This window comes from Coptis chinensis, chromosome 4, assembly GCF_015680905.1.
Source record: "Coptis chinensis isolate HL-2020 chromosome 4, ASM1568090v1, whole genome shotgun sequence".
In the NCBI taxonomy this organism is placed as follows: domain Eukaryota; kingdom Viridiplantae; phylum Streptophyta; class Magnoliopsida; order Ranunculales; family Ranunculaceae; genus Coptis; species Coptis chinensis.
In genome coordinates this window covers 22769114-22796217 of record NC_141459.1, presented here as the reverse complement: position 1 = coordinate 22796217, position 27104 = coordinate 22769114, and the positions used below count along the sequence as shown (strand labels likewise).

Sequence of the window (27104 nt, the reverse complement as noted above, 5' to 3'; positions counted from 1 at the left end):
AGTCTCCTCATGTAGGTTTACTCGAGTTTTTAACAAGTACAAAAGCGTAAACAAGAACGTTTCATTTTTTTAATACCAGTTATATAGAAGCTAACCATAATGTGCGTAAGCACTCACCTAGTCCATGTAAAGGATATAGATGATTTCTCGTACAGGACATGTATTTAAATATTTAATATCGGAGGCAATAGGCCAATAGCAATTGCAAAGCTACCTGATCCTTATTGGTATTGATTTAAAATCCAATCAAGAAAGTTTCTTATATGTTGACCCAAATTAGCACCTTGCCCATTCTCCATATTTTTGGTGATCACAAAGCACACTATCTCATATCTCTTATACATCACCGAATTTTGCATTCCTTCTCATGCAATTTCCATGCCAATACTTACAAAGTACCCTAACTTACGAAGTAGTTAACGGAACAAATCATCCCAAAGTTTCTTGTTCATTCAGATATAGATATCCCAGGAGGGTTAGTGCATGCAGTAGAGAAATAGAGAATTGCAGATGGAAATGATACAAGAGGATATAGTGATTGTGGTGCTGGAATAGCTGGCTTGGCCATTGCATTAGCCTTGAAGAAGTAGGGGTTAGAAGTTTGGTCTTAGAGAGATGGCATGAGCTTCGAGGCATGAGCTTCGAGCCAATGGTGCAGCCCTCTTACTCTCCGCCAATGCTTGGCAAGCTCTTGATGCGCTTGGTATTTCGGACAAGCTCACCTCTGTATATGCTCCTATCCCAAAGAAAAAATCTCTGTGGTCTTTGGTTTGGATCAATTTTACTGTGTACTGAATTACTGATTTATATTTTGGATCAATCTAGTGAATAACATTCGCTTTCTTTTTTTGGTCAGTAATTTCGAATTCTAGTTTATCACTTTATGTGAAATCAATCAACACTTAACTCAGCTATTTTTTTTTCATTTTAAAGAAATTCTACTGGTCAGGAGCTCTATCACAGATGTAGCAAAGGGCACTGTGCGAGAGGTTTCATATTCGATCTTTTGCTGGAACCGATGAATGTCCAAAATTTCTTATTACCCAAAGTTTACATTTCTTCGGTAAAACCCTTTCTTATATGTTGTTTAGGAATTAGGATCCATTGACCCAATCAATTAGATCTCAAACGGATAGCAGAGGTGTACTTTCTTGGTTTGTTGAGTTTCATGGAGTTTTATTAGTTTCATTTACCAATGACCATACTTTTAACAAGAAATATAAATTCACGCGTTCAGAAATATATCTTGTACTTTTATTGTTGGGAAATAGAGATTTCATGGATACAACAGCTTGATACCGAATATGGGTGGCATAGCCAGCAGCTAGGTACTAGAAAGCTAGGCATTTTCGGCATTGAAACACCGAATATGAAAACGTATCCACAAATTATTTTTTCCAGCAGCGAGTTACCGAAGCAAGCATAATATTTTGGTATCCAGATACCGAATTTTTATACCCACTATATAAGAGAAAATAAAGAGAGAGTGTACTAACTTTTTCGTAGTGAGAAAGTTGTAACTTTTTCTTTGTGAGAGAGAATTAGAGAAAACATTTTCTAGAGTTTCTTTGAGAGAGAACAAAAAGAGAGATTTGAGAGAGAACATTCTTTGTGAGTGTTAAGTGAATCATTCTAAGTGAGTGAAGAGAAAACTCCTCTTTGTAATTTTGTATCTTGTTCATCATCTAGTAAATCAATTGATTTCGCTGTGTGGATTAGACATATTGTCGAACTACGTAAAATTTGGTCTTGTGTGAATATGTTTTTATCTTCTCTATTTAGTTTATATGCATTGTGTTGATATTGTGTTGATCTTGGGTTGTTGCTTGGAGAGTTGTTGAATAGTCTTGTTGGTAGTTGTTGTGATAGCTTCCGCGATAAGGCGCAACATTTATGCACCAAGAACGTTAGGACAAGTGAAACCTATGTGTGCAGGAGTGAGAGCGCTCTAAGGGCAGTGCACAGGTGCATCTTAATAGAGGTACCATACTAGCTCAGGAACTGCCTACCGATGTGATCCATTTCTCGTCAAAGCTCAAGTCTATTGAAAACATCACAGAAGGAGGCTTATCATTTAGTGCTTTAAGTTTGGAAGATGGAACTGTCGTTCAAGCCAAGGTAAGTAGTTACAGCATCATTGGAGAATCTTGATTCAATGAGGTTACCCTCACATCCTGAATTTGCTTTCTTATTACGGGCTGTGATAGATTGTGACGGGTTGCACTCAGTGGTGGCGCGTTGGTTGGGACTTAAAGCTCCGATTCATTCTGGAGAAGGTACTAGTATAGCTATATGGCAACCGCGTAATAAGGAGCAGACTAATATGTTGCTTAAGACCACAGTTGTTTAGCTTACTGAGTTTGGCCCTCCAGTTTGGGATGCAGACACTGTATTCACCTATTGGTGAGGCAGACACTCTATTCTAATATTGCTAATATGATGATACATATACTAGTCTCTATCCATGGATTTCTTTTGTTGTACAGCAACGTCACCAGGATAGAGACTTTTGTTCACTCCAAAGTCAAGTCATAAACACATTGGCTTTCTAATGTTAAGAGGTTTGAAGCTTCTCAACCTTAAATTAAATTCCTCTACCTAGCCAGTTCTTAGGGAAATTGATGCTTCCAGAAGTTTAGGGAAGGCATCATTCGTAAACAGCGTGGATCGTAAGTTTAAGACAACCAAGTTCAATCAGAGACTTTAGAATCTCACTATCAGGTAATGATGTACTTTGAAGACAATGATGGACAAACGGTTTCAACTCAATGACAACTAAAAATTTTTGTGGCTTGATTTACCGTAAATCAAACCACAATGCTCGAGTTGAAAAGGTCGGTCCTAGAAGCTAGAACTTGAGCTGAGACTAGTCAGGCTGAAAATGGAATCTTCTATTCCCGCATCGGCCCTAATTCCACTCTTGTAGTCTTGTCTGATACTCCTTAGCCTTGAACAGTTTAGGGGTCCGAACTTAGTGTTAGAGAGGTCCAACACGCTTCGAGCCACAGGTGCAGCTTTAACTCTTGTGCAAAATGCTTGGGTAGCTCTTGATTCAAGTAATTGGGCACTCACCCCAATTTTCCAAAAAATTTCTCCAGAAGCCTACTTGAATTTTAATTTCGCCTTATGTCCAAAAACATATGTTGATGTCAGCAATGTAAATTTACATTATTTTCATATGTAAATTTGAATTTACATATGATAACTTCATTCCAGTTTGTCTTTGAGCTGAAGTTATAAATAAAAAACGATCCTTTAATTCAAAATTCAAAATCAAGGTGGACTTGGAGTGAAATTATTATTGGGTTGTCCTTGGTCGTAATCACTGCTCTTGATTCCCTTGGCATTTCTAACAAGCTCCACTCCAATTACACCCCCTTCCAAAAGTAATTAATGTTTACCTTAGCTATTATCTAGCTAATTCATCATTATATTTGGAAAAAATAGCCAAAAAAGTACATGAATTTATCCCAAAATTTCAATTGTAGTAATATATATTTTTTTCCGGTCGATTAGGGTAACGTACTTAAGTAATTCGTCAAAATAAGAGTAACCTATTACCATTCCGTCCAAATTTAGCATACGTGGCAATGATTTTCACATGTGTCATTCATTTTTTATTTCAAATATACACAAATAATAAGTTTAAAATAAAACAATTACATATAAGATAAATTTAACACGTATTTATCACAAAAAAAATCAACACATAGCAGATGATACATGTTTTGTATCATTGTGCTACACGTCATGTATCATCGTGATACATGTCATATATCATTGTGTAAGAGAGTGATACATGTCAAATATCATGATGATACATAACATGTATCATCCGCTACGTTAGTTGACTATTTCTAACTGTCAATTTGCTGCGCTGTAAATAATTAAACAATTAAAGAATTTAAAAAATATTTATTAATAAAAGATAACGGTAAATTTAGATGGAAAATATTTATTAATAAAAGATAACAGTAAATTTGGATGGAAAGATAATGGGTTATCTTTATTGAGGAATTAGTTAAGTACGTTACTCTAATTGATGGGAAAAAAAAGTATGTTATCTCAATTGAAATTTCAGAATAAATTTATGTACCTTTTTGGCTATTTTTTCTTCTGTTTGTCTTTGGTTCCGCTTTTGTATAGAGGCGTAATGCTGATCTTCTGATCCTAAGAGATTTTTTCACAATATTGGTTTCGAGTTGGACTATTGACCCAAGTCAATGAGATACTAGATTGTCTTATCAGGCTATTATCGAAAAAAAAAAAGATTGTCTAATCAGGCCAACTTAACAAAGTACAAGTATGGTCTTTGAAAAATTATATTGCATTGTTGCCCCTTCAATTAATCACCACAGGAATTACTTGAATCGAAGATTTTGATTCTCCTATTTTGCACTTTTGTCTTCCTTGTAAAGTATATACCATATGCATATGGTAGGTATGATCAAAGGAGTAATCGTACTAAAAGAAGGAAGAATTCATATTTGTGCATTCACTAATAAAAGCTGCCCTCAAAGTGATATCTTGCCCTGAGTGCAGGACTGTCAGTGGTTCTAGAACAGTACATAGGAGGACCTTACTAGAGGCTCTAGCCCAGGAATTGAATACCATCCGTTTCTCCTCGATGCTCAGGTCAATTAGAACGACTCTCACCCATGAAGGCTCATCCATTGCTGTCCTAAGCTTGGAGGATGGAACTATCATCAAAGCCAAGGTGACTACAGGGTGCTGTCCTAAGCTTGGGTTGATATATGACCCGACAACAATCTGATTCAATCTATTACCACTATGTCTAATTTGTTTCTTATTGATAGGTTCTGATAGGTTGCGATGGGGACATGGGGTGAACTCAGTGGTAGCAAAATGGTTGGGATTGGCCACACCTGTTCATTCTGGTCGATTCGCAGTACAAGGTTTATCTGTGTTTCCTCAAGGCCATGGACTGAAACATGATGTCCAGCAATTTGTGAATGGTGGTATTAGAGCTGGTTTTGCTCCTTTGAATGATAAAGAGCTATACTGCTTTGTGACTTACAAGTCTACACCCAATAAAGGTGAGGATTCTCTGTATGCCTTGACAAGATATAAATATTTTAACTATACCATATTTCTCTACTAGCACAGGCTGGAGAACCATTGATGAGTTTAATATCTACGATTATGACAGAAAATGAATTACCCATATAAGTAAATGGAAGGTGGGGTTTTTTTTTTTTTTTTTTTTTTTTAAGTGTGGAAATTTTATTGATACTGATAACGAATTTTACAAATAATTAGGACTTGTAGCGCATCTGGACAAGCGTGCAACAAAATGCGCTGAAAGTCTTTTCTGAATAGCAAATCATATCCTTCTAAAAACAAACTCATTAGAACCAGCTGTCATCACGTTACTGTCCATAACTTTCTGAAGTCTCTTGAGGAGCTCAATAGACTGTTGTTCTAAGAAACCGAAAGTGTCGAAACTAAATGGAATGAAATAATGCTGATTAGCCCTGCAAGCTTCCTCAGGTTTCTCCATCTTTCATGTCGATGTTCTCTTAACTGCTTCTCCCACCTCAAAGTCACTATTCCCCAACCCTACCAATGGAAAGACTCCAGTTACATCAACACGTGCATATTTTTTCTCAGGCCAACTGTAAATCAAGACATCCGCAGGCCGAAGTGTCGATCTGCCCTCATTCGGATCAGTAAGAAAGTTAACATGAGCTTCTTTCTTTACTTTTACTCCAGCCTTCTAAATGCATCACACAAAATGTCTCTAACATGATCATGTCAGTATTTAAAACCCGAAAAATGTCCACAATGTACTGCATGGTCCCCATAAGCATCTAATCTACTCTTTTTGCGTACAGGACAAAGACCACCATCAGGGTACAAAGAAATTATAAGACGGTACTGGAGAATGGCACGATACTCCACCTGTGACATACGCTGTCCAAGTCCCTCCATCGAAATAGCTAGTAGAAAATCTTTTGCATGTTCCGACTGCAAGCATTCTATGACTGCCCATGACTACTTTCTAACGAGTAGATACTTTTAAGCAAGAAATATATATTTCATTGTTCTTACATATAGATCAAACTCACTTTGTTCTTACATATAGATTTTATTGTTCAGATGATAATATGACAACAATTAGTCTGGAGTCGATACAAAATAGCATACTAGAGAAAGTGGACTTCCCTACATTATTCCTGAATGTTTTTCAACATTGTGATCTGCGTGCAATAACATGGTCCCCATTGTCGTTGAGGGTTCCATGGGACCTAATTAATATACAAAAATATGAGCAAGGAGAATATTAGAGTATGAGGGCATGCGCCCCTATACCTAGTTGACATATGTAAAGTCCCACGTTTCTATAAGTGTGGATTATGTCAAACTCATCCGTATCTAGTAGTTTCTATTCTCATGTTTTGGGTTATTTCACACCCAAGGTAGGTTAGTATAAATATGTAACTCTGGATAGAGAACAATAACACTCTAACCCTAATCAATCTCTAACCAACTCAATCTATATCAATTAATCAATTTCTGTTCTTCTTCTTGGTATCTCTTTATCTCTCAATGTCACAACTCTCCTAGCATCATCACTAACATGGAATTTAACATGGTATCAGAGCGTCAGGTTCAAATCAAAGTTTAGTAGTATACTAGGAGATGAATCTTTCAAAATTAATATCCAAAAAAATCAAAATCAAAATCAATTCTTTTTCAATTTTCAATATTCAATTCAAGTTTTAATATTATAGAACGTGCATGCCCTTTAGAGTGCCTTCATCAAAGCATGCACGCCCTCTTCAGTATTCAAGGTTCGCTTTATCTCGCAGTCGCTGTTCAGCATTAGTCAAGGGCGCACATGCTCAAGATTGCCTTCGTCAAGGGGAGCACACACTCTAGAGTATATCGCGAAGCATTATCTATCATTTGTTTCTAGTATTGTTTCAGAAGTTCTCCACCTTAGTATCTTGATTGGAGGCTTCTATTTCATCTTGGTTTTCTCAACAATTTGCACGTTTTAGAAACTTTCCTTTATAAGGGTTTGACTCCCTTTCATGTCATGGTTCTGAGTTCTATGGTGTTTCACCGACTTTCTGTTTTAGCCTTCTTATTGAGGAGCTTATTATATGTTGATGTCGTTGATGGTTCAGCTTTTCAGGTTTTGATTCATTTTATGCTGCAGTGGTTCTCGATACTCAGGTGTTTCATTGACTCTTACTATCTTTTGTTAAGCTCTTTGACTGAAAAACACGAGCTAGCTTTCTATTCATCTCTCAAGTTGCAGTCACATCATCACTACACTATTCAACATTAATCTCTCAAGTTGCAGTCACATCATAACTGCACTATTCAGTATTAATCTCTCAGGTTGCAGTCGCATCATCACTGCACTATGTAGTCATCTCTCAGTATTCATCAAACAGGTGTTATGTTTTTAGTTTGTGCTTGTGGTACAACTTCAGTATTCAAGTTAGGCCATTGCCTACACCGACAGTTCTACTTTCCCGAACGTCTCAACAATTGTTCGTGTTCTTCAACTAAAGACAGTTCTCTACAAAAGGGGGAGTTATATTTTTATCTTTTCTTTATGCAATTCAAGCTATAATTTGCATAGTTTGGGGCATTATAGCTTGAGGGGGAGTATTAGAGTATGAGGGCATGCGCCCCCTATACGTAGTTGACATATGTAAAGTCCCACGTTTCTGTAAGTGTGGACTATAAGTTAAACTCATTTGTATCTAGTAGTTTCTATTCCAATGTTTTTGGTTACTTAACATCTAAGGTAGGTTAGTATAAATATGTAACTCTAGATAGAGAACAATAACACTCTAACTCTAATCAATCTCTATCAATTAATCAATCTATGTTCTTCTTCTAACATCACCACTAACATAGAATTTAACATAGAACAGCACTGTTGCAGGGGACGTAATGCACCCAATGACCCCTGATCTTGGCCAGGGAGAATGTGCAACACTCGAAGAGTCATTATATAGGGAATTGTTTTGTCCATAATGGAAAATTTGTACGGGTCGCGTTGAAAGGAGAGGAGATGGGCGTGTTGCTGGTTTGATCACATCATCTTATTTTTCAGGGTGGGTTCAACAAGAACCATCAACATGGTATAAGAAGTTCACCAGGGATAAAGTGTTTTATTGGTACTTTCGCTTTGTTGCTAATGTCGTGCAATACAATTGTGGTAAGTTGCCCAATGTTTCTTTATCCACTGAGGCTGATAATAATATGAATAAGTTAAAATAACTTTGGTGGTCGTTGTAGGCACCATGGTGGCTGTTATTGTTGTATTAGTTGATTTTGTTGTTCTATGTCAATGTATCTTAGAGTGTTATATACCATGACGGTTTGATGATGGTGTAACTTTATAACTATATATATGGCACATTGTTCACTATGCATTAGAATAATTCGCGAGTGTGTGATGTAGGATGAGAAAGTCTATTTTTAGGTATTTTTATTAGTAGTATTATTAAGTTGATTTGAAGAAATAATATGGAAATTATTAATAGAAGAATAGAACAAAAGAGATTAAAGAATTAAACGAATAAAAAATTAAGAATGAAGAATAAAAAATAAAAAAAAAAATTGGGATAATTTTGATAATTAATTTGATTGAATAATTGGATTTGTAAAACAACTAATATTGCCCTTTTAATATAGATAAGCCAAACTTGATAACTAATAAACCTAGATTTCTAAATCTGATGAAACTCAATAAAAGAAACTACTAAATCAATTTAATAATATTACTAATAAAAATACTTAAAAGTGGACTTCTACTATCTATATACTAAAACAGAGACCTTTAAAGGAGGATTTTCTCTCTCCTATGTGTCACTCTAGTATGAGAGTTAGATTTTTCTCTATCCTATATGGCACTATAATATGAAAGATAAGATTTTAATAAAATTTACAATCCTGCAGATGCATGGAACCTCTTTAGAGAGTTTGAGTGTATTTCTAATTATTATATTTGGAGCTCTTTGGAGAGTTTGATTGTATTTATAATTCTTATATTTGGAGAGTTTGAGTGTATTTTCAATTCTTATATATTTGATAAAATAAAATAAAAAAATTGCTAAAAAATAGGTGATTTGTAGAATGTAATTTCATATTATGAATCAAACACTTTTATTGTTCTAATTTTTATATATTTGATCAAATAAAAAAATTGCTAAAAAATAAGTGATTTGTAGAAACTAATTCCATATTACAAATCATACAATTTTAGTGTCTATGAGACTATGATAAAGCACCGACTTATTTCGAATATATCTTTAACACGTAACAATTATACTAAAAATAACATCACAAAATATATAATAGAAAATGAAAAAAATAATAATAACGACAAAGCAATAATGACAAATATTTTAAAATATGTATAATATTGAATGAAACTAACGTAAAAAAAAACAATTAATGGAGAACCAAAAACTGGATGCAAATGTATCAAACTAACCTCAAATAATATTTAACGAAAAATCGGAAACTGGATGCAAATACAAGCATTAAACTAATCTTAAAAAGTAATTAATAGAAAATCGGAATATGGATACAACTACATTAAACTAACCTCAAAGAATAATTAACAGAAAATCAAAACTTGGATGCAAATACATCAAACTAACATTAAAAAATATAATAATTGTCATAAAATCGGAAACTGGATGCAAATACATTGAGCTAACCCTCAAAGATTAAATTAACAAGAAATCGAAACTGAATACAACTGCATTGAACTAACCTCAAAGAAAAATTAATTATAAATTAAAAAACATAATGCAAATCGTGGAACTAATCTTAAAAAATAATTAACGAAATCGGAAACTATATGCAAATACAACTTTATCAAATAATAAACGAAAATCGAAACCCGGATGCAAATACATTAAATTAATCTCACGAGAATAATTAACGGAAATCAAAAAACTGGATGCAAATGCATCGAATCACCTTGAAGAACAATTAACAAGAAATTGGAATTGGATGCAAATGTATTAAACTAACCAAAAAAATAATTAACGATAAATCGTAAACCTGGATGCAACGGCATTGAATTGATCTCAAAAAATAAATAACGAAATTGGAAATTGGATGCAACTGCATTAAACTAACCTCAAAATATAAATAATGGAAAATCAAACCGGATGCAAATGCATTGAACTAACCTCAAAACATAGTTGGGTTATATGTTGTGGGAATGTCTCGATAAATATAGTTTTGTATTTAAAATGGTGTTTATCTTATATCTTTTCAGTATTCAAGCAAACTTCAATATATATGAACTTAGCCTTATTAGGCAATCTCACAAAACATCAATCAAACTTCTATTATTAAACAACAAAATGAAGTTGAAGGATTTTATCAAATGCAAGTTTTTTTTTATGGAGAGTGAGGTTTTACGTTATAAGAAATTTGGTTTAGTGATAAATATAATATTAATATATAATAGTTACGCATATTTGCAAATATTTTTCAGAATAATTAATATAACAACACCGTTAAGTAGATAATCTTTGAAGATCGATTCCATATAGTGAGTCATGCATAATTTAAAGAATAATTAACTGGAAATCGAAAACTCGAATAATCTTCGATGATCCCACATAGTAAATTAAGCATAATTTACTTTTTATGTCATGTTTGCAATGACACTACAGATGGATCAAGATAACTTGGTATTACACACCACATTAGATAATTATAAGGAAATCAAAACCTGATTCAAATACATAACTGAGCTTAAAGAGTAATTAACGGAAATTAGAAACTTTATACAAATTGCATTAAACTAACGACGAGAATAATTAACGGAAATTAGAAATTGGATGCAAATCTTTGAAAAATATTTAACTAAAAATCGAAATGGTATGCAAATACATCAAACAAACCTCAAATAATAATTAATGGGAAACCAAAAACTTGATACAAATGCATTGAACTTAACTCAAAAAATAATAAACAAAAAATAAAAAACTGAATGCAACTGCATTGAACTAACCTCATAGAATAATTGGTGGGAAATTGAAAACTAAATGCAAATGCATTGAAATAACCTCAGATAATAGTTAACGGGAAATCAGAAACCAGATATAATTGTATCGAACTAACCTCAAAGCATAAATAATCGAAACTGGGATGACGATGCATTGAACTAACCTTAAAGAGTTATTAACGGGAAATTGGAAACTGGATCCAAATGCAATGAAGTAATCTCAAAGACTAATTAACAAAACATTGAAAAATGGATAAAACCGCACTGAACTAACCTAAATGAATAATTAACGGGAAATTATAAATTTGATGTAACCGCATTGAACTAACCTCAAAAAATAATTAACGGAAATCGGAAACTTGATGCAAATGCATTGAACTAATCTAAAAAAACAATTAACATAAAATCGGAAATCGGATGCAACTGCATTGAACTAATCTCAAAGAATAATTAACGGAAAATCAAAAACTGGATGCAATTGCATTAAACTAAAATCAGAGATTAACTAACGGAAAATCAAAAATTGGATGCAAATGCATTGAAATAACCTCAAAAATAGTTAACTAGAAATCGGAAGTCGGATGTAATCGTCATCGCGACGACCTCAAAGCATAAATGTCCACTTTTTAGCCTTCTCACATGAATAATTACGAGTAATAAGGAACCCAAAACGAAAAGTGAATTTATAAAAATGCAGGACCCTTACATATATGTAAATAGATAGAAATTGTAAACTATCGAACTAACCTAGAAAAACAATTAATAGGAAATCGGCCGGATACGAGATGTATTAAACTAACCTCAAAAGAGTAATTAACGAGATTGGAACATGGATGCAAATACAATGAACTAATCTCAAAGACTAATTAACGAAACATCGAAAATTGGATGCAACTATACTGAATTAACCTTAATGAATAACTAACTGGAAATCATAAAGTGGATACAATTGCACTGAACTAACCTCAAATAATAATTAACAGAAAATTGGAAACTTGATACAACTGCATTGAACTAGCCTTAAAGAATAATTAATGAAAAATTAGAAACTGGATGCAACGTACTACATTAAACTAATCTCAAAGAATATATAATTAATGGAAAATCAAAAACTTGATGCAAATACATTGAACTAATAACCCTAAAACATATTTGTATTATATGTAGAGAGAATAAATGTCTTGACAAATATAGTTTTGCATTTTAAATAGTATTTATTATAATTTTGTTTATTGTGATTGGGAATGTCTTGCTATTCAAGCAGCTTCAATATTATTTTGGCCACATTGGACATTCTCACAAAACTTTAATCAAACTTATATTATTAAACCTAACAATAAAAAGAAATTTGAGTTTTATCAAGGTTTGGTGCTTCCTTTTATAGAGAATGGTGCAAGAAATTTAAATTAGTAATTAATATAATTTTTATTTTTTCATAGTTATGCATAGTTGCTAATATTTTTTAGAATAATTTAATATAATGACACCCGCTTCATGGGACACGCTCATATGATAAATCTTTTCAAATGAGAGTAGTGTATTTTTTGATGATATGGAAATAATCAATCTGTTTTTAATTTGTACACATTAGTACATAAAATGAATGGTGATGATTTACACTAAATCAAATCACCATAAATCTAATAAAACTATTATACAAGCTAAGGGATTAAGTTTAAGATAATTCTATTTGAAAATTATGGATTAATATTCTAAACCATAAAAGTGAAAAGGTTATCTCAATTTAATCCCTTAGCTTCCAAGTACTTATACACCATAATCGGGCCGCTTTCATTAACATATTTCGGGTTTATTTTCAATAAAAATATATATTACGATTCAAAAATTTGCCGCTAAATCACTATAAATCTAAGAAAACTATTATACAAGCTAGATCGAGTTTAAGATAATTAATTTAAAATTAATAATTAATATCCTAAAACAATATGCTATCTCAATTTGATCCCTTTTTCCAATATATGATAAGCCAAACTTGATTTATTTTAATAAAAATATATTTCTAAAATTTGTGATGAACACTTTTGTAAAAAAGAAACTACTAAATATTTAATAGATCCCGGGTGTATGCCCGGGTTCAAAATCTAGTTCTCATCCTAAATCAGGAGCGTTAGAATATGTATTTCTTTGTATGATTGAACCCTTTCTTCATTCCATGGTTTACAATTGTGTTTATGAGGAGATTTACTCATTCACTTTGCCTTTGTAACACACACTTAGGCCAATCAAGTGCAACAGGGGAAAAGGCTCTTGCCTTGAAATCTACGGGTTATATATTCTATCATAGAGTCAATTGGATTGAGATATTTAATTTGTCGCGGGCATATTGTAATATATCCATTGATCATGCAATCCAGTAGGACTAACCCATAATTTTATAACAAAATTTTGGTAGGTAGGTATCATTTACCAACTATGGACCTTAATCTATAATTTAAGTTCTCTCGGAATAAACAAATCCCCTTCAAACTTCAAAGGCAGTACTCGAAAACAACGTTTATTATTTATATCTCCGGTGGGAGGGGGTTCGGCACTCGGCATATCCCTACCAGTTTATTATTCATAAGAATAACCACGTGTATGCTCTCCAAAATAATCAACATCCAAAAAAAAGGCATTTGATCCTTGATGCCAGCAGATTTCAGTGGGAAGAATTTTGAAGCAATTATTCGACTTCAACGAATATTCCAATATTCGCCATTTTCATGCCAACATGGCAACATACAATTCGAAGGAATTGAAAATTGAAGCATAAATACAATTATCGCGTTTCATTGTTGCTTTAGAAAAATATTATGAAAATAAGGCATGTTAGACTGTTAGTAGAGTGCCGAAACCAAATCTATTTAATCCACCACAGATCAAGATATCATCTTCCTATGAATCTTACCACTTAACATGTGACAAATCAAACTAAAGATTGGCTATAAAATTTATGTTTTTCTCACATCACCATATGCGTGCTCCAATTAAGGGGGCCAATAAAGCTCAAAATAACATTACTATTGCTGACTTGCTGTTGCTATCACGCGTAACCAACTAACAGTTTGTTATCATGCTGTACATCACTAACATCTCACCCTGTCGAAGTGTCGAACAGTACATCAATATTCAATAACCAACCAAAGCGAAAAAGATAGAAAGGAAAAATGAGAAACCAAACAAATGTTCAGAGATTAAACGAATCAAATGATGGGGCAACTGTAAGGACTTAATTCCCTTTTCACTTCAGTTCCTATAAAGGCCTAAAATACCATCATTGACAAAAATATTTGAGGTATACGAAAACGATATATTTAAAAACTATTTAAAAAAAAAAATGATCATAAATATAGATATTGGTATAACTAGTAAATTTATGGACGGCAAAAGTTCGAAAATTATTTGTTTAAGATTCGAAATGTTTAATAATAATACTTTTAAATATTCGGTCCAATAAAATGCTAACGGCAAAAATACGATACATGTGTTTTAAACGGGTATAATACGATTGCATTCTTTTAAAATTTGGCTATATATTTTATATTTAAAACTTTGATATATAAGTATATAACGTTTTTATTTTGATTTTAATAATTTTATTCATGAAAAAATAATACAAATGTCCAATTTTTGTTTCTACTTACTATTACTAACACAAACAAAATTAAAAACGTACGACCAACACATCTATTCCTGGTAAACAAGATTGCTTTTGAGTTTTGATCTTCAACGCTATGACTTCAAAAACTAAAAATTGATGGAATCTATTTTCTAGCTATGGCTTAAAGCCTTCAAAAACTAAACACATGTTTTTTTTATTCTTTAGTCTAAGTGGGTGTTTGGTTCTCATTTTTTCAAAAAATCATTTTTTCTTAAAAAATACTTTTATGAAAAAAAATATTTATTTTAAAAACAGTTTTTCAATAAACATGTTTGGTTATGATTTTTTTAAAAACTATTTTATCAAATCAGATTTCGTACTATGTTTCTCGATATATTTTGACATATCGTGGCATAAATCACTAAAGTCTAAAACATCCTTTTAGCACCCAAAGTGTTTCCTTGAAAGAAAAATAGTTTTTTAACTTGAAAAATAAGTTTCACCTAATTATCATAAAACAAATTTTTGAGACCAAAAAGTGTTTTTTGGATGAAAAACTATTTTTTTTTAAATAGAAACCAAACACATTTATTTTTTCAAAAAATGTTTTTTCACTAATAAATACTTTTTAGCAATAAATAAATAAGATCCAAACACCCCCTAAGCATTTAGGAATTTATTAATCTTTATTTTTTTAGTCGATTGAGTTTTTCCAAGTATTAAAGTACGAAAGTTTTAATTTCCAGTTTCTAACTTTTACAATAAAAACTCTATTTTTTTTAATTTCAATAATTCAGACATTATAATTCTGCAAAAATAAGTCCAACCCAAAAAATTTGCGTATTAAATTGTATTTTTTAAATATTCACTGTTTTGCTCATTTTATATGAGAATTCTTATAATACGTGCGGTGAATTACTAGCTATGGCCCAGCCATCGATATTGGTGAATTGAAAACTTACGGTATGGCCTATGGGAGATCTTCAACATTGAACTCCAAGTGCATTATATTTATATATATATCACCACTTAAGTTCTGCGCACACATGGAAGTATGGAACACATCAGAACATGGTGTGTTGGTCATTTGGTCAAACACCACATTCGTAGAACCTTATCTCCTATGATGATGTGATAGTAAAAGATGACTAGAGTCCACAGTACAGCTAAAACCTTGTGCCCATTTTACCACGTCCGCTTCATTGTGGTATTCTTTAAGCTATTAGTTAACGAGGTCCGAGAATCCTGACGCTTAACCCCACAAATTTAAAGGCAAGTCACTATCCCTAAGCTGCCTTTCCTAATGTGTAATTCTAGCCTGACCGAAAAACCTAACTGCCCCAACTGTTCAAACTTAGACAACTGTGTGATAATGACTGTGTAGGACAATTAATCCAAGTGCTGGACTGCTGGTTATTAACATTGGATGAAAAGAGGATAATTTAGTCATTGTGACAACTACAGACAGAAGAGAAAGAAAGAATATGCCAGTTGAACAGACAAAAAACCCTAAAAATAGTAGTAAATATTGACAGCACCCGAAAGAGACCCCCATAACTCCTTCTTTCTCTCACTATCTAATTCTTGTTTCTTTTTCACATTAACAATAACCAACCAAGAAACATCAAATAAATGAAGAAATAAACACGTTTTTTTTTTTTTTTTTTAAAGTTTAAAAAGGAGAAATAAATGTATTATCATTAAAGTTATTAACGATTCATTTCTTGATTGTACCAATATGAAGAACAATAAGTTTAAGGTGATTGGAGAGAAATCATAGAAGAATTTTCAGTTTCTTTTATATGTATTGGTTTTGATATTTTGATTGAATGGTTTTTGCAGATCTAAGATCGGATTAGAATTGAGATATGGATTTGGATGATGTTAGATCAATTTTGAGGAGTTCAGGTGTAGATATATGGTCTTTGATTGATACAGCAATTTCAGTTGCTTCAAAAGATTACGAAAATGAGATTAAAGAACGAAGAGACGGAATAATTGAACGACTTTACGTTCCTCCTGTTGTTTCTACTCGTTGTCAAAATTGTAATCGAGAAGAAGAAGAAGAAGAAGTTGGGAAATTTAGTAGAGAGGTAGTGAAGGAGGTGGAGAAAGAGAGTAGTAGTCATGAAGTTGGTAATAATAAAGATTCTCCTGCGACTCCGCAATCGATTAATAATCGAGATGATATTGGTGATGATGATGATGATGATGACGAAGAAGAAATTGGGAATAGGAGTTATGGAAGAAGGACGATTGATGATGAACAGATTAAGATTTTAGATATCAAGGACCAACTTGAAGATCCTCATCAGGTCTTATTTGATCTCTTTTTCGTATTCGTTTTGTGAATTTTCATTGCTTAATTGTTGTGTTTTATTGAATGTTGTTGTGTTCAGTCTGAAGATACTTTGGTTAATCTGCTTCAAGAGCTTGAAGACATGGATATTACATTTAAAGCTCTTAAGGTACTGAAAGTTTTGTAACAGATGATTGGAGAAGAAAATTTATCTTGGAAGACTGATATTCGAAATTGATGTTGATTTCAGGAAACTGATATTGGAAGACACGTAAATTTACTAAGAAAGCACCGTTCGAGCGAAGTTCGTCAAATGGTTAAGCAAGTTGTTAGGTTTGTGGAATTGGAATGTGTTGTAACATGCTAAGAATGAACAATTTGAAAAAATGTAGAATTAAATTGACTGTTATGTTTAGTTCAAGGAAGTATATTTTCCATGGAAATCACTTTCTTACTATGAAATGGTTATCCTTGAGTAATATCAATTTACTTCATTTTTCACTATTAGCAACAAGGCAAAGAAGTTAGTTTTTGAAGGATATTCACATTTCTACCAATTTCTGCTACCCTTATTTTCTGCAAACCAAGTGTTCTCAGACTTTTATTTACTTTTTCAGGAAATGGAAGTATCTTGTGGATGCATGGGTCAAAGGCAGTTCCCCTGGAGAAACTGCACCTTCTGCTTTCATTGGTATATATAAGACTGAAAATAATGTGTTTCTTTATCGCTTTTGTCTCGAATTGTAGAAAGTAGTGTTGAAATTACTTTTGAAGGTCTAACAAAAGAAGGGTACCAATGGGTGCAGCTGATGGGGACTCTCCACAGCAGAATCCACCCAGAAGCAATCAAAATGGTCATCACCAGGTGAGGAAAATCAAGGAGGAGGAGAAGAAGAAGACAAATTTTGGTTAATTGGAAAAGTTGAAGTCGCCTTTGCTTAGAACTTTTAGCTTCTACCAGTTTGCAGATCTTCGTTGCTTCAAGCATGTGTAAATTGTAGCTCCCCACAAGCAGCTAAAAGAGTCTTTTGCTTTTAACTTGTGTGGACTTGCAAGTAGCGATTTATACACGTTTAAAGTTTAATCAAACCTATGAAGTTGATGCAAAATGGTAGGAGTAAGGAGTTCCGAAGGCATCTATAGAAGCGAAAAGAAAACCTCTTCAACTTAACGTTTTTTTGTTCGAGTGTTTTTCTTATTTTGGTTTTAATTTTTTTTTTCAGGTTCCTGATTTCGGTTACTCACCATCTCCAAACACTCATAGTAAGTTTAAAGTCTTGTACATAGGTACTTTCCATTCCCAGATCATTTGGTTTTGAATATTGTTTGAATAATTAATTACAGATGGAAGTTCTGGTTCAGATAGGAACAACTCAGAACCTGAACCAAGAAAAAAAGTGATTCCAAGAAGGGAACCAGTAACACAAACCAGGCCAAGTCAATCAGCTCGAGTTTCCAACTCTCCATCTATTCCCAATGTAAGATTAATGTTAAGAGATATTGAGATGCTGCTCTCCTTTTTCTCTTTCTGTTTGTTATTTTGATTTAGTTGGTTTTGCAGAAACTGAAAGAACCAAAGAACAATGCCATTGATCCTGAGAGGCTTGCTTCCGCTAGAAAAAGGCTTCAGGACAACTACCAAGAGGCACAAAATGGTGTGATACTCTCTACTTGTTTCTAATTTGGTGTTCTTTTGTCTAATGCCATGATATGAGTTGGATCAGAATATGGTTGTCTATACTTTATTTCTATATGTTGATTTGGGTTTTGCATTTATACACCAATATGGTTCAGAATGGTTTCTTTAAACCAATACCTTTGATGTTTGACAAACCTTATCACAATTTGCAAGTATTAGGCTTCTAGTTGAGTCCAGCTTACTTACGAAAAGTTCAAAAATTTCACCAATTGAGAGCGGGTAGAAATATATTGCGGGTGCTAACTTACTTAGTTGGAAAACTATATAGAAGATGTCACCACAGATTTGAGTTCAAAATTCTCATAATTAAGGAGCCAAATGATATATTTGCAAGTTGAGTTTTAGATTAAATTTGTATGATATCCAACTCATGTATGCGCACATTTTATATATTTGAGTTTTTATTACTCGTTTCCTAATTCTGAATCTCCTTTCTTTGAAGCCAAGAAGCAAAGAACCATTCAAGTCATGGATCTTCACGATATACCGAAACCCAAGAACTCGTTCTTTTCCAAGAACAAAGGCAGCAGTTCCCAGGCAAGGCATTGGTGATTGGTAAATGGACGCTATATATTATAATCTGCAGGGAAATAAACCGGAAAAGCAGAAACGGTCTTCACCTGTAACTTCTGTATCCTTTGATTCCTGGTCTCCTTCAAACCGATTTTAAGGTGGCTTGATCAGCTTAAATGACTCTATTTGTCTTTGACAGGAATTATATTTATGTTGGTAGTAATTTAAGGATAATATGCACACCAACATAAATAAGAGAAAGGAGAAAATTGTTGCTCCACACCGTTATATCACACAAACAATCATTGTTATAGTTTGTAATGCTGAATCGTTTATGGTGAGTCAGATTTTCAGAGAGGGGAAAAGAGTTTCACTTGTACGCGATGTCAACTCTTTGGTTGGTATGGTGCAAAAGATTGTTGGCTGCAGATGTTTCACTTGCAATGTGACTTTTGAAAAATGAAATCAAGTGCGTCTTAGAAAAAAGTAGGATTATAAAAGTTGGTTACAGGAAAATTCCACCCAACATTTTGATTGTGTTATAAACTCTAAAAGATTCAGGATACCGGAATCCAAGATATAATAGTTGGGTGATGGGTAGTTAATTTGCTGATGGCCTAATCCTGCAAGTTTTGTCTCGAATAATTGAATACTGGAATTCCATGAACTCGTCAGAATATCATTTGTGACTTTTCCTTGCGTAATCAATTAGGATTATCTCTAGATAGGAAATTAGGGTCTTCTCCCTAAACACACAGTCAACTTGGTTTGACTGTTAACTTTCAAGTCAAATAACTGAAAATTAACATAAATGTTCTCACCTAATTAAAATTGAACATTTTTATTTTGAAAACAATGAGGGCATTTGAGTAATTTTTAATTGTTTGACTTGAAAGTTAATGGTCAAACCAAGTTGACCGTGTGTTTAGGGGGAGATCCTAATTTCCCATCTAGTGGGGGCAATCCTAATTGGCTTATCTAGTGGGGTAATACTAGTTAACCTATATTTTTTTTGATAAGTATTCTTGCGTAATATGAATCTACATATTTTGTAAAATTTTGTGAATGCGTGAACTAGTTACTCAATTGTGAAGTAAAGGATTTTTCAGTCTCGTTATTTTTTTATTTTTTTTGGTAAAGGCAACGTTTTATTGTCTGATCATTCTTTCAAACTTTACACCACGAAGATCAGAATCTAAACATTCAAAAAGAAAAAATGGTGGATGCAGCCACCAAAATGAACAGGTAGAAGGAACAACGTTGGAGATTTGCTGATAATCCAATGGTCTAGGCGATATGTAATTGGTCCACCATTGATCATCCATAGCTATTGAAGAAGCATGGCCAGCAAGTGCATCAGCAACCCTGTTAGCTTCTCTATATGTCCATGATAAAGTTGTGGTAGGAATTTGAGCCAATAATTTGTTAATATCTTTGAGTAACACTGAAACCTCCACTGGACAATGACTAGCTGTACTAGTAATCATCTGAAATAGTGCTTTAGAGTCCACTTTAATCACCACTCCATTTAGCTTCAGTGCAACTACCACCATGAGTCCCAACTTTAAAGCATAGAATTCAGCCAACAAAGAAGAGCCGACTCTTATTGGATCGGCAATTCCAGCCATGAAGTGACCAGTATCGTCTCTTATGACACAACCAGCTCCAGCTGGTCCCGAGTTACCAATGCATGATCCATCAGAATTCAGTTTGAACCAACCCAAACGTGGGAAAGACCACATTACCATTACAGAAGTGTTTTTCAACTTTGGGCTCTGATCTTCTATACAAAAAGCTTTGCTTATATCTTCCACCAGTCTTCTAATTCGAAAAGACATTGCACCTGGGCTCGCCGCTTTGCATTTAAATCTATTCTCATTACGATCCTTCCAAATTTGCCATAAACCCATTGTAAAGATTATACTTAAATCGTCATCCTGCTGCCAAAGAGTTCGTAAAATCTCTGAAAGCCAAGTTTTGAAGTCCACCATATTAGGTTCTAAAACCTTTTGGTGTAGGTTAAGATCCAACCAAACTTCCCTTGCAAAAGGACAGTGGATAAAAAGATGTAACTGTGACTCATCGGAATCGCAGAATGCACATGTTTTGTCCACCCCGAACTTGCATCTTTTAAGGAGGTCAGTAGTTGGTATCACTTGGTTTAGGCCCCGCCACGGGAAGAATTTGATTTTTTTATGTAATTTACGCTTCCAAATCTTACTAAAGATAGAAATGCGGTTAACCAAGCTTGGATCACACTGTCTAAGCAAACAGTTGTAGGCTGATTTAACTGTATATAGACCATATTTGTTTGCTCCCCAAATTAACTCATCATCACGGAATTCAAGTGCCAATGGAGTAGATAAAATCTTGCGAGCATATTCAGGAGGCCATCAAGCATTGACTAACTCCGCATTCCATGTTCAAGTGACCGGTTCGATAAAGTCAGCAATTCTGTCAAGAGTGCAATTTTGTGGTTGTTCAAGAAGTGGTAAACCCAGAGGAGAGTCTTGAATCCATGTGTCTCACCAAGCACGAATAGAAATCCCACTATCAACCTGCCATCTAAGACCCATGGTTAACAAGGATCTGAGAAGATGCATATACTTCCAGATTCTTGACGCTGAGGTTGGACACTTTGAAAACATAAACCGGCTATTGGGGAAGTATTTTGCCTTCATAATAACAGCCCAAGGAGAAACTGGTTGGAGTAGGTTCCATGCTTGCTTCCCCAGCAATGCGATATTTTGCAATTGTAGGTCCTTGATTCCAAGACCACCTACATCTGTAGAGCAACAGACCTTCTCCCATGCAAAATAATGGAGTTTCCTCTTTCCATCTATATGACCCCATAGAAAATTCCTCCTGATTTTATCCATTTCATCAATTACACTTAAAGGTAACAGTGTACAAGACATCACATAAGTTGGAAGGGCTGAGAGAACAGAATTGACCAAAATGAGTCTTCCAGGTTTTGAGAGTAATGAGCCCTTCCACCCTGCCAATTTCGAATGGAACTTATCAATCAAAGGTTGAAACTGTGACTTAGTTCTTTGTCCCAAATCAGCAGACACCCAAATAAGTAGGGAATTGATGGGTGCAAGGTATTTTGAAAAATCTGAAAAGCAGTCTCGAGGATGAAAGAGGTAGCTTTTTATGATGTATAATTTGTGATTTCGAGGAGTTAATTTCTTGGCCTGAAGTTGTACAGTAAGTATCCAAAATATACTTCAGATTAGCTATCGCCTCCAATTCCAGCTTACTGAAAATGATGGTGTCGTCTGCGTACATGAGATGAGATACAGCCTGGGTTCTTGGGGCCAATTTTATTCCTTTAACATCACCACTTACCTGTGCTCTCTGAAGATTCAATGAGAGTATCTCCGCACATAGAATAAAAATATACGGAGATATTGGGTCTCCTTGTCGAATCCCGCAAGATGGTTTAAAGAAACCAAATGGTGAACCATTCAGCAGTATTGAGAAACTGGAGCTTCGAATACATAACATGATCCTGTCAATCCATTGCTGCGAGAAACCAAAGAAAACTAATGTCCTTCTAATAAAGTTCCACTCGAACTTGTCATAAGCCTTTCGCATGTCAAGTTTCATAGCAAAGAAATTGGAATTAATATTTGATCTCGAGCTGATTTTATGAAACGCTTCATGAGCAAGGAGAACATTATCCTGAACGGAACGACCAGGCAAGAAAGGAGCTTGGAAAGGACTGATTAGCCTTTGGAGAATTGGCCTCATTCTGGTAACCATAATCTTAGAAATTAACTTATAGGTCACATTAAGCAAACTAATAGGTCTGAATTGATCTGGTTCACATGGATTTTTATTTTTGGGAATCAGAACAATATGGGCATGGTTCAATTCATGAGTAAATGTACCATTCTGAAAAAAGTTCTGAATCATGTGGTTAACTGAATGTTTGATTTCAGGCCAAAAGCTTTTGTAAAAATGGCTTGGAATCCGTCGGGCCCTGGCGCCTTAAAGGATCCAATTGACTTGAGGGCAGTAAAAATTTGATCATTTGTAATAGGTTTGATAAGGTCCAAATTTTCTATTTTAGAAACAAGCGGGCGAGGAATGTCAGAAAGAGAATCAGGGAGCACTGGTTCGGAAGAAGTCATTAGATGAGAGAAGAAATTGACAAAAGTGTTGCTTATGTCATCTCTGTTAGTGACCATTGTACCATTGCTGCCTCTAATTTTTCCAATGAATGCCTTATGTCTCCTTTTGACCACCAGTGTATGAAAGTATCTAGTATTAAGATTTCCATATAAAATACTATCATTTTTTACCTTTTGAAACCAATGCTTTTCCTGAATCTTCAACAGCTCATTATACTGCGTAAGGAGGTCATGCTCATATTGGATGTCAGCTTCCTTTGGATATAGTTTTCCTGAAACATATGCTTGATGATTCGAAATTTGCTGATTAATATCCTTGATCATGCTGTTGATGTTTCCAAAATGATGGTGGTTCCAATGAATAAGCGATTGTCTGCAGTTGGCAAGCTGTTTGCAAAGCCGAAATGAAGGAGAGCCAACAACATGATTGTTCATAGCATTGTGAATCACTGATTTACAAGTTGGATCAGATAACCACATTACTTTGAATCTGAAAGTCCTTCTGAGTTTTGATTGAGCTGAGTTGAGATGTAAGAGAAGGATTTTATGATCAGACTCCAGGTTTGGTTTGTGAAAAACTTCAGCATTCGGATGAAGAACTCTACATTGGGCATTAGCAAGGAATCTATCAATCCTTTTGAGAACCCTATTCCTGCCCTGTTGATTATTACACCAAGTATAAATTGGACCATTAAAACCCAAATCAATTAGACCACAAGTATTAACCATTTCCATGAAATGTTTAGATTCTTGATTTCCCACAGGGTTACCACCTCTCTTTTCCTCACGATACAAGATATCGTTGAAGTCGCCCATACATAACCATGACAAATTTGGAGGAGGAGGAATCAAAGGAAGGATCTGCCATTGGTACTTTTGAACATAAGCTTTAGCATTTCCATAAATCCCACTCAAGAACCAAGTAGAAGAATCTTCATTAATTTGCAAGTGGATGATCCACTGATCGTGAAATAAAACATCAACATTTAGAGCCGGATCCCATAACATCCATAACCCTCCTGATCTAGCTAGAGGGGGAACAACAAAATACTTCCATCCTCCTCCTAGCTGAGAAATCAGTAATTCTGACTTGGCAACCGTGGACATAGTTTCACATAAAAACACACATAACGGTTTGCTTCTGCTAATATGGTCTTTGAGAGTACGAATTGTCGAGGGCAGACCCATACCCCAACAATTCCAGCATATGACACTCATGGGTCCTTAAGGAATTGCTTATCTGCACATGTTTATGAACACTCTGAATGAAATGCCAATTGATGGACTGCATGAAATTCTATCCGATCCAAAGCCATAACCACCTATGTCAAAATCAATCCGTACATCCTGGAAAGTCTCGAGTGCAGAAGCTTCAGCAAAATTTTCAATTTACTAGACTGAAAAATAAACAACCGATCAACAGCAACTTCGGCCAATTTCAACCACCATCACTACCCAAATCAAATTCAAAGCAAAGAACACAGATTCATTGGACCCCACTAACCGAGCACTAACCACTAGGTACTGAACTCTATTGAACTTTGCCAGAAATTTGAAGTAGAAGATTCTGGAAATAGGAAGAAAATCGTCGCAAGCTCTCCGTAGAAACGGCGTCAATTCACCTGGTATTTAGCATCAATTGACCACCTGCTAGAAGCTACACAGTACACAACTAAAAAACAATAACCCACGGCTGTAGATGAAAGATCTTGAAAGACTGTCACAACCCACGAAGAAAATTCACATGCAATCACTCCATTAGTATTAACACCAACATCAGCAACCCAATCAATTAGAAAGGAGCTAACTTTAGCAACATAACGGACTTCAAGCTTTTCCGTTAACTATAACAGTCTTCAATGAGCTGCAGTTGATATAAGGAAAATGGAGTTGAAGTCATGAAGGCACGCGCCCATGTCTCGTTATTATATTGATACTTTCTGTCAATTTTTGTATTTACCCATTGTAAGTTCAAGCGGGTGTTTGGGTCTCATTTTTCCTTTAAAAAAAAAAGTATTTTTATGAAAAAATATTTATTTTAAAAACAGTTTTTAATTAAGAGGTTTGCTTCCATGCACAGGCATTCCAATGCATTCCAATGTGCACTAATCTCAGCCCCACATCTGATTTTTGTTGGGAAATCCATGATCCAGTACAGACATGTTAACCGGATAAACTGGTTTGGAAAAAAAACAAATATATGAAATACCAAATTTACCCAAAAACTAATCCAACCTAATAACCATCGTGGAAATTGGAAAGTCAAATAAATACTTCGCTATTTACTTCGGGCTGGTTCAAATAAAAAAGGAAAACAGTTGGCGTCAAACTCTCATACTCTTTTTTCGGGTTCATCTCCACTAAACCGAAGTTCATCTCCATTGTTTCCCTTTTTCACTATCTTCTAAGAGAAATCTTCTCGTGATTTCAAACTCGGATTGGGCATCTCTCAAATACTCCTTCAAGACTCCTTGAGGTTTGGATATGAGTATTTAGTAATTTAGGCTTAGTTTATGAAATTTTTCTATGGATTGATTAGTGAATTAATATCTAGTTTCAAAATATCCTGCTATTTACATATGGTGGTGCTTGGTCTTCAATGGCAAACACAAGTTTTTACATGTATATTTTGGTTCAATGGTTTGCTTTTCTTACTTGTTTTATGACTTTCACACATATATCATGGTTTCCTCTATATAAATGCACCGATGCCATCGAAATCCGCAATTAAATGTGCTAGGCGATAGTACTATCTACTAAGGCTAACAGCAAGTGATCGCTACTAGACCGACGATGTCTTGGTAATGCCCTAACCCTCTCTGTTGGCGGCAAAAGCAAAGTTAGATAAGAAACACTTATTTTATTGATGAACTTGGCCTGTTCATAAATTTAAGTGTAGTAGTAGTTATCTTATTGCACTAAATTTGTTTGTAAACTCTTGAGATGTCGCAGTAGACAAATGGCGGGATTGCAAAATTGAGTTAAAGTAGGTACCGATTATAATCTAGAATATTTATGTGATTGTGCTAAAGTGTGTACATAATAATGTGATCAAGTGAAAAAGAGTTGAGAGATCTGAACCCCGATGCTTCATGGCCAAAAATGCAAGGAAATAAATGAGCAAGTGGTCGAGAAAAAAGAATTATTAGTTAGAGATGTGATTCGCATAGGCATACACAAGAGGGGAGGGTGGACCGGTTAAACGGTTAAAAGTGTACCAGTTAAACTGATTTACTTTCATCCCGATATCACTATTTGGCATTATTAGTCGATCCTATAATTTTAGTGGCACACATGACACATGCAAGAGCATAAACAATCCTTGAGACCGGAGAAACTAAATTGTAACTTTTCTAGCATAAATGTAAAAAAAATGATGTTGGAATAGTATTACCTCTTTTATAGTTCCGAATGACATCTTGAAAGAACTATAGTACTATACAACGTAATAACGAGAGAAGTAGTGATAGTTTATAAATTATAAGTAGATTCCTGGCCTGGCCGGATTGCCAATTATGAAGGTATTCTACTCCTTGAAAATTGAAATTGATCATATTTTCAATTCTAGGATTCAAGACATGTAAATATTGAGCTCCATAGGGGGAGTTTAATCACATATTGAACTTGCTTATCTTCTTATGTCACATAATAAGGAGAGTTTAATTTTACTGCTAGTTTCTTTTGACTTGCTTCTGTTGCTTAAATTATCGTTACGCATTACTCACCTTCACCTTTTGTCCCTTCATGACACAAAGGTGAATCTTTTAATTATTTATTTGTGAACCTAAAATGCTATTGTCTGTTTTATTTTTTATTTTAAAATGAAAATTTAA

General features: G+C 34.2%; 2 protein-coding genes and 1 pseudogene across 8 annotated transcripts; 2 read left to right on the top strand and 1 right to left on the bottom strand.

Annotated features, from left to right (window-relative positions):
- Nucleotides 1-510: 510 nt before the first annotated feature.
- On the top strand, nt 511-8281 carry LOC147502678 (monooxygenase 1-like; annotated as a pseudogene). The gene is made up of 8 exons (XR_015220917.1): nt 511-792; nt 1999-2118; nt 2208-2276; nt 4469-4717; nt 4818-5121; nt 7155-7203; nt 7372-7427; nt 8049-8281. The product of XR_015220917.1 is annotated as a monooxygenase 1-like (transcript).
- Nucleotides 8282-16045: 7764 nt separating this feature from the next.
- On the top strand, nt 16046-19509 carry LOC147502677 (Transcription elongation factor (TFIIS) family protein). 6 transcript variants are annotated; one of them, XM_086607509.1, is made up of 10 exons: nt 16046-16380; nt 16464-16936; nt 17021-17089; nt 17171-17253; nt 17538-17611; nt 17727-17785; nt 18144-18183; nt 18283-18398; nt 18482-18575; nt 19062-19509. In XM_086607509.1, the coding sequence occupies exons 2-10, from the start codon at nt 16490-16492 to the stop codon at nt 19169-19171; spliced, it is 1092 nt and encodes a 363-aa protein (XP_086463635.1). In that variant the 5' UTR covers nt 16046-16380; nt 16464-16489; the 3' UTR covers nt 19172-19509. The 6 variants fall into 6 exon arrangements, with proteins under 6 accessions (XP_086463635.1, XP_086463634.1, XP_086463633.1 ...); XM_086607508.1 differs by having other exon boundaries at nt 18470-18575; XM_086607507.1 differs by having other exon boundaries at nt 18265-18398.
- A 3540-nt stretch (nt 19510-23049) lies between these two features.
- LOC147502676 (uncharacterized) lies at nt 23050-24378 on the bottom strand. The gene has a single exon (XM_086604585.1). The coding sequence runs from the start codon at nt 24376-24378 to the stop codon at nt 23050-23052; it is 1329 nt and encodes a 442-aa protein (XP_086460711.1).
- Nucleotides 24379-27104: the final 2726 nt, after the last annotated feature.

Excerpts from the sequence above, each read along its gene's own strand:
- LOC147502677 (XM_086607503.1), top strand. The coding sequence starts at position 16,490 with ATGGATTTGGATGATGTTAGATCAATTTTGAGGAGTTCAGGTGTAGAT. Across the intron at positions 17,786-18,143 it reads ATCAAAATGGTCATCACCAG|GTTCCTGATTTCGGTTACTC; the intron begins GTGAGGAAAATC and ends TTTTTTTTTCAG. Across the intron at positions 18,208-18,282 it reads GTTTAAAGTCTTGTACATAG|ATAGGAACAACTCAGAACCT; the intron begins GTACTTTCCATT and ends GTTCTGGTTCAG.
- LOC147502676 (XM_086604585.1), bottom strand. The coding sequence starts at position 24,378 with ATGTCCACGGTTGCCAAGTCAGAATTACTGATTTCTCAGCTAGGAGGA.